This window comes from Achroia grisella, unplaced genomic scaffold, assembly GCF_030625045.1.
Source record: "Achroia grisella isolate CSIRO2021 unplaced genomic scaffold, CSIRO_AGI_Agris_v1 utg1063, whole genome shotgun sequence".
NCBI classification, from domain to species: domain Eukaryota; kingdom Metazoa; phylum Arthropoda; class Insecta; order Lepidoptera; family Pyralidae; genus Achroia; species Achroia grisella.
The window spans coordinates 867,659-882,250 of record NW_026712567.1 but is presented as its reverse complement, the minus strand read 5'-3'; the positions used below and the strand labels follow the sequence as shown (position 1 = coordinate 882,250).

Below are 14,592 nucleotides of genomic sequence, written 5' to 3'. Positions count from 1 at the left end.
GTAATTAATATATTAATATTGATTGCAATTGATAAATACACGACGAATCTTAAAAAAATATAATCCCTCGAGTTTAATACGCCTTTAACATAGAGTCTAAATATTATATTATTTTATATTTACGGGTTATATGTATAACGAGATGCGGTGCTAATAGTGACAATTTTAGGTAAATCCCATCTTTTCCAAACGGGTTCTATTCTGTATTCTAAATTTAAGGAAGTGCCATATTTTGTAATATGGCAACAATCCAACACAATCTTGCCATCTTTATGGAAAAGAACAAATATGTATATAAGTACAGAACAACATTCTCATGTGTACTGAATTATGTAATATTTTTTTTCATAAGTAGAATAGCAAACAAGCTGACGATCAACATGGTGGTAAACAGTAACCGTCGCCTATATATATATATATGAACGGCAGCATGGAGATCACGTTACCCGTGATACCAGTCATGCGTTGCCATTCCAGAGGACCAAGATCTTATGATTGTAGATCCTGTAATTTCACTGTATTACTCTTCAACCGAAACACAGGTTAGAAATTAGGCGGCTGATAGGTGAGACAGAGGTCTAAATAAGAAAATTTTTACAAAGTCGGTTATAATTGTTGTTGAACCTTTCTAATATTCGATTGACTTATGTCGAACAAAAGGACCGGCATTGACCGTTTACAAAATAGATTAGATAGGTAGGTACTACCTACATTGAATATGGTGTCATGATTAAATATTTTTTTATACATTACATCTTATAATACCACCAAAACGACCAAAGAAAGAATAGTAACTTAAGTTGTACAGAATTATTTATAATATCTAATTTATTAAGGGTCAGTAAATGTATCTAAAGGACTATTCTTTCCACCACCTTATGTTTCCCTTGTTCAATATATATTTATTACTACTAGTACTTACTATAGTAATTTATAATAAATTTACTTGTAGTATTTAAAACATTAAATGTTCCCTAAAGAGATAGAATAAATATATGCATGTATACTACAACATGTTAAAGAATTAACACAATTCATTATATACCCCCAATTAGAAAATGTTGCTTGATAACATTATATCAACTCAATTGTTATTAAAATAATGATATAAAACGTATATTATTAAGTCTGAAGTTGTCGACTTCGTGGTTAATGCAACATTGACATGCTCAGCACTAACTCTTATATATTGTTGTAATTTTGTCACAAATGTATGAGAATAACTATTACGCTATATTCTCATTGTTATAAATTAAAAATATGTGAGTTTTAAAAAAATAACATTGTAAGACTTGTGTCTAGTATCTCTATAATTCGAATTCCCTTTTATTTCAGACTACTCTTATGCTGTTGGCCGAAACTGGGCTTTATATCTTTACCAGACGATAGGTGGCGAGTGCAGATGGCACTCCAAACCTGCGAAAGGACTTATGGAGCGGTTGAAGGTCAGCTCCCGCCTAAAAATCCATTATATGTCGTAGAAAATATCTACATCGTTATTTTCATTCACATTAGCCATTAAATGGATCATGTTTACATTATACCCGTAACAAGAACATAACATTAACTTCGCTACCTATATTACGATAAATACTTGGCTAAATATTAATTTTAATTCCAAAAGGCCGAAAAATCACTTCTTTTCAGTACGAATTTTTTACTCGTTAATTTGCTCGTTCCAATTTTTCGATTAAATTCAATTAAATGTGTCTATATAATAATAATAATAGTATATTAAGTAAGTACATACACTACAAATTGTAGAGATGATACACTTAATGCTTACGTATAAATAGTTATACATATACATATATAAGAGATTCCTTATATAATTTGGAACTTTATTCGAACTATTACAGGGTCAAAAATAGAGTGAGCGCTAGAGGGGCATATATATATTTAGATATTTTTACGGTACTTTTTCTAAATGTCCGTATTGATATTTTCAACATTTCATTTAGGTATACCCTCCAGGTCCCACTCATTTCCAGCATGTGCTTTTATGGGGGAAGTTACTAACCATTATACACTATATTAATATATACCATTATACTATACTTCGATATTATTACCGACATCTATTCATTCATATCTATAGGACATAAGTTTTTTAATTCTTAAATTAGTAGGTCTATTATAGTTATAGTAGCATATTTAGATAAAGTAGCGAATTAACTTCTGCTCCCAAGTAAATGAACTAAGTAGAAGAAAGTTTTAAAAGATATCAAGAAGTATTGAAAGTTAATCAACTGCGTATGTGAACAATTTGTTTTATCTTAGTTTGAACACATAATATAAATAATTATAACGTTTTATGAATACTAACAATATAAAGTAATATGGAATTTTTGGAAGATCTATCCAGGCGTCTAAAGGAATTAAAGTTACAAGAAAAAACTGAATTACTTGAAGTGCTTAACTTAATGTAGATACTGATATAGTGGTACGCACCTATATTTATGTACCTATACTAAGAAACATCTGTTAAATAATACTTAAGTATATATATGTATGTTTGATCTAATGAATCTGCTATAAATCTGATCAATTACAATTCCATTATACATTCTCCCATCATCCATTGATTTAGTTGAAATATAATTTTTTTACACAAGGTAAAAATTGTTCAAAATGTATCTATACTTTATTAATATAATGCTTAGTCTAACGTATTCTAACATGTCACGATTATTAGCGTGCTACAAATTTGTCGCAGTCTACTTGACTAATTCTATAGGTATACTCCATCTTAGATGTATGTATTTGTTTAAATCGGTTTTTATGCATCTAATTAGAATGGTAAACTAAGTGACAACCAACTGATGGTAAGTGGTAACCTTCTTCTATAAAACAGTACCGCAGACATTATTATGTAACGACCTCGGTACTCGTCAAACGTTGCCATACTACAAGATACAATACAAGATGCGAGTTTCATGCTTACTATACCGTACACTGTAATTGTACTGTCATATCTCACCGTTCAACTAAAATACAGCTACAAATCATGGTGCTTGGTCGAAATAGGTGAGATAGACGACTTTCTACAATATCTAAATCAGTAAAAATTATAGGCGTTGAAGAAAATGTAAGACACTAAAATTCTCCCTACTCTATAGGTTCAGTTAATAATATTACCTACACGTATATATTATTACTAAGTTTATATAAGTCTAGAGGTAGCGACAAACTTGACAATCTCTATAATTAGTATAAATAAAATATAATTAATTACCATTAATTTAACATACTTTGGTATGCAATTTAGGTAGGTAGGTATTTTGGTGACTTATAATTTAGGTAACTTTAATATTGAAGAGATCACTTAATCATTCACTTTTCAAGTCATTTGCTCCAACAGGGGAGCTATATGAGGGTACTTTCATGCAAAATATTCTGGTTTATGATTCGAATCGTAGTCGGATTCCTCCATCTTGTACATCTGGATGAGCTGCAATATAATTGTTATAATTTAATATATACATACTAATTTTGGAAATGCGAAAGTGTGACGGTCTATGGCCTGAAGTGAGTAATAAAAAAAATCCTATATACACTAAATTTTAATCAGAAATATGCTAGGGCGGGCTAATTGTTAATGTTACTATATATTTTTTTTGTTTTGCAGATTTGAATTCATAACTCCTTGATACTTTCAATGAAGCATGAATAAATAAAGCAATATATACTCACAGTGTCTATGTCCTTTGATAAATCATCCATTTGCTTATCGTGAGTGGCCTTTAGCTTTTCCTTCTCGCGATTCTGTTTGATGGTTTGCGTCTGAAAATTATATAATATTTAATAAAACAGAGGTAAAATATAATACAATTATTCTGTAATGGTTACCTATAGTTTAAATTAATTCATTTATTAGTCTTATTCTGACTTTATTACAAAGTCCTGTCGTTAAAAATTCTAACAATATTTTAGCAATTGAAGTGTTTTGTCCTTTTCTTAAAAGTTATTTTCTTCATTTGAAAGAAAGTGACAGAACATTATAATGTTTTAAATGTGTTTTAAGGAAACAAGTTATTTTTTTAAGAATGAGACCACCCATTTCGTTGAAGTAAGTTAATGTCTTTTTTGTTGTTATTCTTTATAAAACTAGTAGCAGATATTTGATAATCATTTTAATTCGTTAAGTAGATACTAGAGTGAAATGCAGACCTTGCGCTCGTCCATAAATTTCTTAGTATTGTTTTGTTTCTTCTCCCTTAAACGCCTGTCTTTTTCTTGTTTGGTTTTCAAGGTTTTATCGCTGGCAACTTCCTTACTGGTTTCTATGCTGATCTTGGTTTGACGTGCTGTCATCTCTTTCAATTCTCTAACATGAACAATGATTAAATAAAATGTAATGTACGTTTTAATGATTAAGTCAGCTAAGCTTTTAATATAATTTAATGTAAGAGTAAGAGGAGAGGATGTAGATACTCAAAAGCTGTTTTCACTGCATGAAATGCATTCCACCCAATGAAATCTATCAAGATAGTAAAATAATCGATTAAAACAACATTTGAATTGAGAATAATAATAATAAAGCTTTTTATTAAAAGTCAAGTTAAGTATTTTTTGGTTGATAATTGTAACTGAAAAAGTAGTGGTATCACAGAAGAACAAACCTCTCATGCTTCCCCTCCAACTGCTTCAATTGAGCTTGCTGAGTTTGTTCCATCATCTTCTTTAGAAGTTCTCTTTGTTCGTTCAAACGGCTTCTGGCGTTGCTCCACTCTTCGAAGCGGTGTTTAGTGATGAGCTCTTTCCAAGCGACTGATTGCTCGTTGACAAGCTTTCGGAGATTTTCATCGTTGCTGAGCTGATCTTTGCTGGTGAAAAAAATAACAAAGTATGAAAATATGTTTTTACTTGTTTTGTAAGACAATCTTCCGTACACTTTTGGTCTGTGAATGTATCTGTAGATAACATTGAATTGCATTGAAATTGTATTCTATGAACCTGTATAAGTCCGGGCAATTTCCCGGCTGACAGTTTGATGACGACTTGTGTCAACAATTTGACTGCAAGTCAGTCAGGACAAAATGATTTATTAAAAAAACAAATACCTTTTGCCTTTGATGACTTTCTCAAGTGCAGTGCATTGTTGTTTCTGAAGGGCTACTTTCTCTTTGGCTTGTCGTTTCTTCATCGCTTCTTGTTCTTTCTGCTGTTTACGACTAATCTTGACGAAACCTTTGTCTTGTCGGAGCGATTCTACTGTAATAGGCTCGAAGACTAGAGGGGGCTCTGTTGGCAAAATTTAATATAGGTATATAATAATCATGTATTAATTATAATTATTAAAAATAAGAGAAATTATTTGTGCGCCCTTTTTCTATAGTAATATTATAAAGATGAAAAACATGATATTTTGATAATTATTTATGAGCGTTCGTTTGATCGATCATTATTCGTGATCGAATTGTTTATACTATTATTATATATATTATTATTATTATTATAATCGATTTATGTATCTATGTATGTATACAACTATATAAACTGTTTTACATGCGGATAGCGATAGCAGTACGTCTAGTAGGTACCTACATCTGCTACGAAAACGGCAACGAGATTTACGGTTCATTTCATGGAAATTAGTTATATCTCGTTGTATTAAGCGGATACTATAGTTTATATCTGTAACTAGTGACTCGCTTCGGTTTGTCTTATAACCGCTCCGGTATATATTAACATTGTGGCGCTGTGGTTCTGGAATATTTTTTTTTTATTGAATTTATTTCAACAAACTTCATTGTTTTTTTTCTCTTTAATAATAGTACAGATTATAGCACTCTTAATAAATCTCCATTAAATAAATTAAATGTTGCATCTATATAATAAAATAAATAAGTAATCATTAAATGATTAGTTATTTATTTTATTAAAATAATTATTGCTATTGGCTCCGTAAGATAACTAGTTTCATAGCTTGAATGAGTTAGGTTTACATTGCGAAAATATGTTTTTCACGATACATTATATATCTATAATTGTCTATATAACATGTGTGAAATTTGAAATCTTTTTAGAAATATTAAATATAATCTGACCTTTTACGCTTTTCTTTCGGCTCATCATAATTGCTACACTTATTATAATTAACAAATATCTCCGCACAAATTTAATTTATCACCTAAATGTGAAGCAATATTAATTTCACACTTCATTTATATGAAAGTTTTTCCTCTTGATACTGAATTTTCCATTCCTCGGCTACTTTCACGTCTAAAGGAAATTTAAATGAAGCTAACTTCAGAGCGATAACTGCGCAAGCATACTTCTAGGAAATATGTTGTTTTAATGGCATACATATGGTAACATCTAAATAGTAAATGACTGATATTCACTTTATTGGCGCAAGTGAAAAACTTATTGTCTGCTATGGACAAAAAATGCAGATTATGCCGTAAAAGCAAATCATTGGGAACATCGAACAACAATGATAACTAGGTGCATTTTGTCTACTTTAGGTTTCATAATAAAATAACTAGGTAATAATTGAGAAAGTAAAAAATAAAGTACACATTTAATTAATGCTTTACTGTAGAGTGGATTGTAGAACCACATTAAAAAAGTTTTTAATTTATACATATACAACGATTTTTATATATATGGGTGGTCTGAAAAGTTTCTATACCTATATCTATGTATAGACGACGTTTGATTTTTTATATGCCATAGGTGCAGTACCAACTTACATACCTACCTATTATTATCGCCTTGAACAGGAATTGAGTAATCATACTTTTCTAATAATCTGTTTTAGTTTTATTTATTACAAAACTAAATTTTAAATATCTACATTATTCTAAAGCGTTACATGTGCACTCAAAGAAGTAAGTTTTGTTGCAAACCATATGTACATAACACTGACAACATTAAAAAAATATAAGTAAAAATGCTTATTAGATTTTAATAATATAAAAAATAAACCACTCTCTCTATCTCGTTCGAATGAGTGATAGAATAAAAAAAATATGATTGTTCTAAAATATTCATATGAGTTGTTTGATTATTTTTATTTCGTGTTTCCCAGTATAATTTTTTTCAAAAAATTTATAATACCGAATTTGAGAAGATATCGCTATAAGATTATCATTAGCCCGCTATTGTCTTCTTACTCAACCCATCCCCAATCATTGCAAGGATTCTTAAAATATCCCGTTCCTGTCGAATTTGCGCATTCGTTAGCTGTTTTATACCGACGTACTTTTGGCGTAAGCACACGTAAATTATGATTTCATCGGCTATTTAGAGTACGGTAATAATAATGTAAACAGTTTTAAAATTATCATCGTCCCAATCCCGTTGGTATGTAATTTATGTAAAGTTATCGCGTTCTTCAATTGTATCGAATACACGCATTATTTAGATCCTAAAGATTATCTTGTCTAAATTTGGAAAATTATTATCTAGTAGTTAATATTATCTAAATTGCATTTATATCTTAACTAGACTGCGACATCGTATAGTCCTATCATCGTACTCGTATAATTTCTTTGTTTGTAAACAGATTAGAATAAAGGACCAAATTTTATGGAAAACATTGTCTGTTTTTGAGATACACATATCAATATATACAATCATGTTTTAGGTTGATAGTCTACCGATAATAGTATGTATTTCTCATATATCTGTCATGTACATATTATAATTTCAATTTATATTCGTAAATTTATTGTACGCGTGAATGGAGTGGGATCACTACAATTATTAAAAAACGGTAATATTTTGTAGCCACGTAAAATTCCCAAGACGGCTCGCAAAGAGGTCGAAACCTCATTTTTTATATTACTTTTAAGTAATATAAAAAATGAGGTTTCGAAATAATATAAATATTTATAAAAAGGATTTACTTGTCCAAACAAGCTGCAACAGTATTGTATTTAACAATAGAAAAAGTGTCATTGCGGCCTTACACCCGTTGATGGCGACGTTTGATGAATCATCAATTTTCGATGTTGTGTGAACGCAATCTCCGACGTACCCACATTTCGATGGAAATTTAAGTAATAATGCAGCGTTGGTAGCTAGATTTATTTATCGGTGATGGAAGCTAGTAGGCCGTGTAACAGGCAATCTGAATATGTCTATGCATGTATATATATTTGTCTACAAATGTAATGTATGTACTTAACTAAGTAAATTAAATATTTGTACTAAAATATTCGTCTCTGGTTGACCCTAGGCATTTTGACATTGGCATTGGTCCTTTGACCTTCTGTAAAGTGGATCTTCTAGGGCTTATTAATGAATGATAATCCAATGGTATACCAATGTATGCGCTTTCGATTTACGTGGCAGTTGATCGTGGGTATTAATGATGACGATTTCCAGGAACGAACGCGTAGAGGTAGTCCTGACGTGGCTTGATAGCAATGGGACTCCAGTCTCCATACCAACAATCCCCTCCGCACCGTGGATAAGGTTAGAATAGTACCAAGTATCTCCCTTAGTTAAAATCATATATAAAATGCTGATGACCTTGTAACTTAACTAATGTGTTGTTTACTATGGTCACTATACAGTTATAACTACAACGATAGAAACAACATAATTCAAATAAGCTTAACGTAACTACTGTATTTTTTCTACCAATACGAATCTAATAGTAGATTTAAAAGTATGTAAATTAACTCTTTGTATGGCTGAATATAGTGAACACGCGGGCGTCACAGGGAACATAAAAAAAGGAAAACATGTGTGATCTGTAAATTTACACGTTTACCATCTTATAAATTTATATATTTATTTAATTAAACATTATTGATTGGACTATTTAAAAATGTGATGACAAATCTCAAAAATTCGTCGCATATTGCGACAGGTACGGTAGACTATTTCTCAAGAGATCGTCAGCAAGTCTTTGGAAGGGAAGCGGCCTTGCTAATATAAAAAAAATATAAGTAGATATAATAAATACTAACCTTCTTTTTTCTCCTCAATCTGGACCTTCTTTTCCGGGCCACTTTCTTCAATACCCATTTGTTTCATGTTGTCAGTTCGTTCCTTCGCCGCGCCCATGAAAGCACGAGGGTCGGATAATGCAGCCATAAAGTCTAAAATATATACAAATTTTAAAAGTAGGTAGAAATGTATTATATACTATACAATAAAAGAAATAAGCTCATAATTAGAGGGGTTAGTCCAGTGGTTTATCTTAATTTTAATGACCTATGCTCAAGGTACTAAGCGCAACTAAAATTTAACTTCATGTAAGTATATTTTATACTAAGACAGTATGGTATATAGGTATTACGTCTAGTTATTCAATGTTTCAGGACAAGACTGGCTTCTTAAATATAAAAAAAACTGCTTTAGTGCTCCTATGAAGGGAGATCAGGGGGAGTCAGAGATAACTGTCAGTATGTATAACAGCATGTTTAAATTTACACCTCTTGGACTAATTTACTCCATGTAGTTTTTTTCATGTCATTTATTCACGACCTTTGTGGTTTTTTATGTTGTTGTTAAATAAACAGCAAGATATCTAATAAGATCACCTTCGAAGCCATCAGGTACATAGATTTTGAGTTCAATGTTGCAGAACAACATTGGCAGTGACATTGGGAAGTTGGCTTCAGTTCGCAGCGAGATGTGCCGATAACCAGCCTGTAGGCCATCGAGCGGCAGTATACGCTGCCCTAAAAGTTTTCCGTTCTCATCGTATACTCCAAAACGGAGAACAGCCAGATCTGGTAATACAACCTAGAAGAGAAACGACAATTTAATATTTAGTTAAAAGTGGGCTACACAATGCTTGACTAACGCGCATGGAGCGCTATCTATTATTTTATTAATAAACCCATTAATACAATTGTTGGTGGGGTATCCAAATTATTCATAAATGAAATAATGAAGTTTATAAACAGTTTGAATACTTTTTATATTATATTCTTATCAGCTTTCTTTAGTAATATGGGACAATATATAAGCTAAAGAAATTTTGAAAGAAAATAATTATGTGTGACAAGCCGGCGGCAGACATACTTGAGTTTTATTATGCTAATGTTTCCTACATAAAAAAATTACCTTTCGGAACAAAAACGGCTCCTCATTATACACTGGGTTGAGCCCATTAGCAGGCACCATGCGCGTTCTGAACTCCTTACGGATGGTGTCCGAGGGTAGCCCGTACATATCCACTTCCACGTATGTACCAATCTTTTTATCTGATAAGAACTGCCCCGCTATTACCTAGTCAAATGAAATAATATCTATCATTACATAATTTTTTGTTAAATGACAATCTTCTTTAATATAAGTAGGATTTATTTGAGTTTAAAGTACTTTGGAAAGAACTTTCTAAAGATGGGATATAAGTAAAAGGCTTCACAGGTTAGGAAACTATGAATAGCCTTTTAGGTAGAACTTATGTTAATAATACATATTTTATGAGTATTGTTTCTTTATTTAAGTAGATAAGTAGGTATGTAAATTCCTTTTACACAACAGTAGTGACAAACATCATAAGTATCTAGTTACTGGACTCAAGTACGCGCTAAAAGAGATGTGGCATGCGCGTTGCCAGATCCTTAGATCTTATTTTTTTTTTAAATACCATGCTGAAATATCTTTAGCAAATCTCAATATTCAAGTATATTACATATATTTCCTACTATTAAATGAACTTTATGTGATAACTTTTTTTATTATTTTTATGGATGATAATAGAATGGTGCACCCGTCTGCGCTAACGGTTTACACTGGCGAGGCACCAGTGAAGGATGATAAGATGAGCATGAGGTCAGAGCTCAGTTAGCCCATCGTGACAAATTCACCAAGAATTTATCACGATGGTTTCCAGGGGGAACCGCGTGGAGGTCAACCTGACATGACACATTGCTAGCAACGGGGTCAACAGTCCACATTACTAACAATCTCTTCCTGTGATAACTATTATATCTGTTATAACCATGTGACATTGTGTAATTTGAGTTCTTCCGTGCAAGTTCCGGTATAAATGGACAAGACGGTATAGTAGTAGAATTTTGGAGAAGTCCCACCTTTAGGGCTTATGTTGATAATACAGGGAGATTGTAGTAGCCACTCCTGATTTAAAACTTGGTTAAAAAAAATATTGACATTAAACAAACCTGAACCGAGCATTGAGCAGCGATAACACCATCCACTGGAGCGTCTGCGAAGGGATCGAAGCTCCGGTCAGCACGCCTCATGAAATCTGGCTTCAATAAGTACCCGCAGTTGCCGTTATATTCAAACTTGCCCTGGTTGAGCTGCATTGGAAGGTCTGATGTTTGGAAGTTGAGAGACACCATTTGGCAACCAGCATTCCAGAAAACCTGTTAAAAAAGTTTTTTTATGTGATCTTTAAAAAAAAATTGATAATATTCTTGTGGTAGGTGCCTTACAGGGAATTCCCCTGGCGAAATTTAGTATGAAGAAAAAAATATACATTTAATGTTCATTTATTCTATCTTACCAATATCTTAATTCAACAATATTTTAATATAAGGTGAAAATATGGGGTAAAAAACCAAAAAGTGCATTTTATAAAGACTGATATTCAAAACCCTATAACAGGAGACTTACTAAAAAGCATTTCAATTTCTCTTCTTTTCTTTTTCTTATCATATAGGTAACCTAACTACGTGAAAGTAATACAAACTAAACTTAGTTGTAAAGTAAAGAATACGGTTGTAAAGTATCTTGACACCGTGCATACCTGTGGCATATAGTTGGAAGAGTCTGCGCGTGTTCCTTTTGGATAAATTCTTGACATCTGGCGCTTGTTGTAGTTCACAAAATCTATGGCTTGGGTTTTCAGGTAGTTCATGCCAGTTGTCTCCGCGAAGGAAGACATGTTGTGGTAAATGTTGCGCTCTGGTAGAACAAAAGAGGTATTGAATTGTAAGTTTGTGAAAAGTTTTTTTATGTTGAATATAATATACGAGTAGGTACATGAAGAAATGTGATAACTCATTTGAAATTTTATTACGATTTACTAAAGTTTGAATAATAAAAAAATATAAGGAAATAGTAGGAATGAGAAATGTCCTAAAAAATAACGAGAGATATTTTATGATTACGAATTTCGTTATCAATGCTTTTATTCAGTATAACATCTTGCCAAGCCAATAGTAGTACCCAGTGCCATCGATATTCAAACAGAAGTCACATTTCACCACTCACAAGAACTAAATATGAAATAAAAGAAATTATGAAAATTACAAGATTGGTAATGAGACTTACTGTCTGCTTCTTCGAATCCTTGGAATTTGATGGGCTGGGCGTAGTTGACCATGGAAGAAAGCCAAGGATGGACATTGGTAGTGGATCCGGTATATGCAACTGGTGGGGGCGCGTCATCACCCGCTACAGCCGCTTCTGCCACTATCTCTTCCGGCTGCAAAAACATAATAGAGTGATAAGGTAATTTCTATTTTAAACAGATTTTCATTAGGATTTATGCGTTGCGCAACAGGATTCTTAGTAATGAGTTCTAAAAGTTAATTCTTAGTGAATACGTCACAATGCGTTCTTATCTTCATCCAATTATTATTGTCTGGAGCCCCGACAGCGTATAATGTATTCTACCTACAATTCTACATATATTAGAATTAAAGTAAGGCCACAAAAGTGCTGTTCTTTTAGTACAGCAGTTTGCTGGCCGAATCTTAAATTGGTAGTATCATTAGAATAAGCCCCTTCATTGAAACGACTTTGCCCTAGCAAATACTCTGTATCCTAGTCTATATGAGTATAGATATCTTGCATCCTCCGTTTATACTTTATGATATATCTTGTAAACAAATATTATTTATTTTTTTCATAAAAAAGAATTAAATAACTATCAACCAACCTTTTTATCTGGTATAGCGATGGCCGAGGCATCTTCTTTCTCTTCTTCCTCAATGACGAATTGACCTTGGCGGAACAGTTCCAACTCTTGCTTCTCTACTTCAGGCTTCAGTCGCTTATTCTTGATTAGGATCTTTCGTTTTAAAGCCGAAGGCGGTGGTAGTGGAACGCCTGGATCCAACTGAAATAATGCCGAGCAGAACGTCAATGTATGATGTATGATGATAATATAAAATAAATTTTGCAAAAAAGTTATAGCGGGAGAAACGCAATTTTTACTAACAATTCACTACTACCTTCTTTGCATTACTGTGATGTAGAAATACGACAACAGTCTTAATAATATTAGAAACGCGAAAGTTTGTGCTACTCTTTCACGCAAAAACTAGTGAACGGATTTTGAAACGGATGATTAAACTTTACAGTAACATAGCTTAATCAGAATAACACATAGGTTATATTTTTTATTAAAATTTATGTAATGAGATTTATTGCAGGTGAAACTTCAGGTTATGGGCTATCAGAGCAAATAATAAGTAAAAATAAATAATACAGAAATAAAAATAGTGTAGAACAACAGTAAAAATATTAAAAATGGCAGTCGCAACGGCTGAAGAAATTCACCGAATTTGTCTTTTGGACGATGTCACTTCCTTTCAGCTATGGAAATTTGAAATAAAAATTCTTCTCGAAGCAAAAGGTCTATTACAATATATCGATAATGCAGACAATACTGAGGAAAAAATACAAACAGGTAAAGACGCTATGACAAAACATATTATTCTGCAAAGTGTATCAAAAAAGCATAAAACTCAATTGTTCCAATGCACAACTGCATACGAAATGTTTAAGGTACTATGTGATGTTTTTGAAGGCACAGAAGAACGAAAAAAATGAATTTGCTTCAAGATTTTTACAACTATAAATTTGAAAATGACATCCATGGATGAAAATTTTACAAAGCTTGAAAATTTAATACATAGACTGACACAATTAAAAATGCCATTTGATGATGCAATGATAGAATCTAAAATACTAAACATTCTTTCAAATATAGACAACTACCATTCAATCTTTCGTAACAGCTTGGGAAAGTTCTCCTATAGAAGAAAGAACGCTAAAGAACTTAAGAATAAGATTAGTAAAAGAAGAAGAAAGAAAAAATAAGAATATACAATCAGTGGCCCTAGCTGCTGAAAATAAAGGTAGAATACGTAAAAATACAGGTAACGGTCAGGCATCTAGCTCGTATTCTACTAATGTGTTTTAAATGTAATAAGACTGGTCATATAGCAAAATTTTGCAGGAATTTATTATTTTGTAAAATTTGTAAGAAATCAAATCATAAAGAAAAAGATTGTTTTTTTCGGAAAAATAAAAACGAAAATAAAGTTGCGCTCTTAGCCGCAAGTAACAATGTTATAAGTGAGAGAACAAATTTTGTTCTTGATTCTGGTTGTACCGTACATATGGTCAACGACAAAACTTTACTCTCAAATATTAAATCCAAATCTATTGATGTTGGTATAGCTAAAAAAGATGCGACTATGGTATCGCAATATGTAGGTGATTTTATAGGAACAGAATGTGATGTAACGAACGTCTTATGTGTGCAAGACCTTTCTTGTAATTTACTATCTGTTCCAGAGATTGTTAAAAACGGTGGTACCGTATTATTTGATAGACATGGCGTAGAAATTCGGAGCTGTGGTAAAATAATAGCTGGTAAAAAAGAAGATTCAGGCTTATTTGTAGTAAAACTGGATAAAC

The 14,592-nt window shown here is 32.0% G+C and overlaps 1 protein-coding gene across 2 annotated transcripts in view; it reads right to left on the bottom strand.

Moving 5' to 3' along the window:
- Positions 1-1,565: 1,565 nt before the first annotated feature.
- LOC131841245 (1-phosphatidylinositol 4,5-bisphosphate phosphodiesterase) overlaps positions 1,566-14,592 on the bottom strand; it is an 83,296-nt gene continuing 70,269 nt past the window's right edge. For both annotated transcript variants that reach the window (XM_059189535.1, XM_059189527.1), the window contains exons 11-22: positions 12,824-13,003; positions 12,214-12,367; positions 11,687-11,844; positions 11,097-11,303; positions 10,033-10,197; positions 9,504-9,708; positions 8,928-9,059; positions 5,064-5,244; positions 4,623-4,826; positions 4,171-4,327; positions 3,694-3,783; positions 1,566-3,451 (exon numbers count right to left, since the gene is read on the bottom strand). In XM_059189535.1, the coding sequence (XP_059045518.1) occupies positions 3,383-3,451; positions 3,694-3,783; positions 4,171-4,327; positions 4,623-4,826; positions 5,064-5,244; positions 8,928-9,059; positions 9,504-9,708; positions 10,033-10,197; positions 11,097-11,303; positions 11,687-11,844; positions 12,214-12,367; positions 12,824-13,003 (1,902 nt within the window). In that variant the 3' untranslated portion in view covers positions 1,566-3,382. The remainder of the gene's footprint in view (positions 3,452-3,693; positions 3,784-4,170; positions 4,328-4,622; positions 4,827-5,063; positions 5,245-8,927; positions 9,060-9,503; positions 9,709-10,032; positions 10,198-11,096; positions 11,304-11,686; positions 11,845-12,213; positions 12,368-12,823; positions 13,004-14,592) is intronic.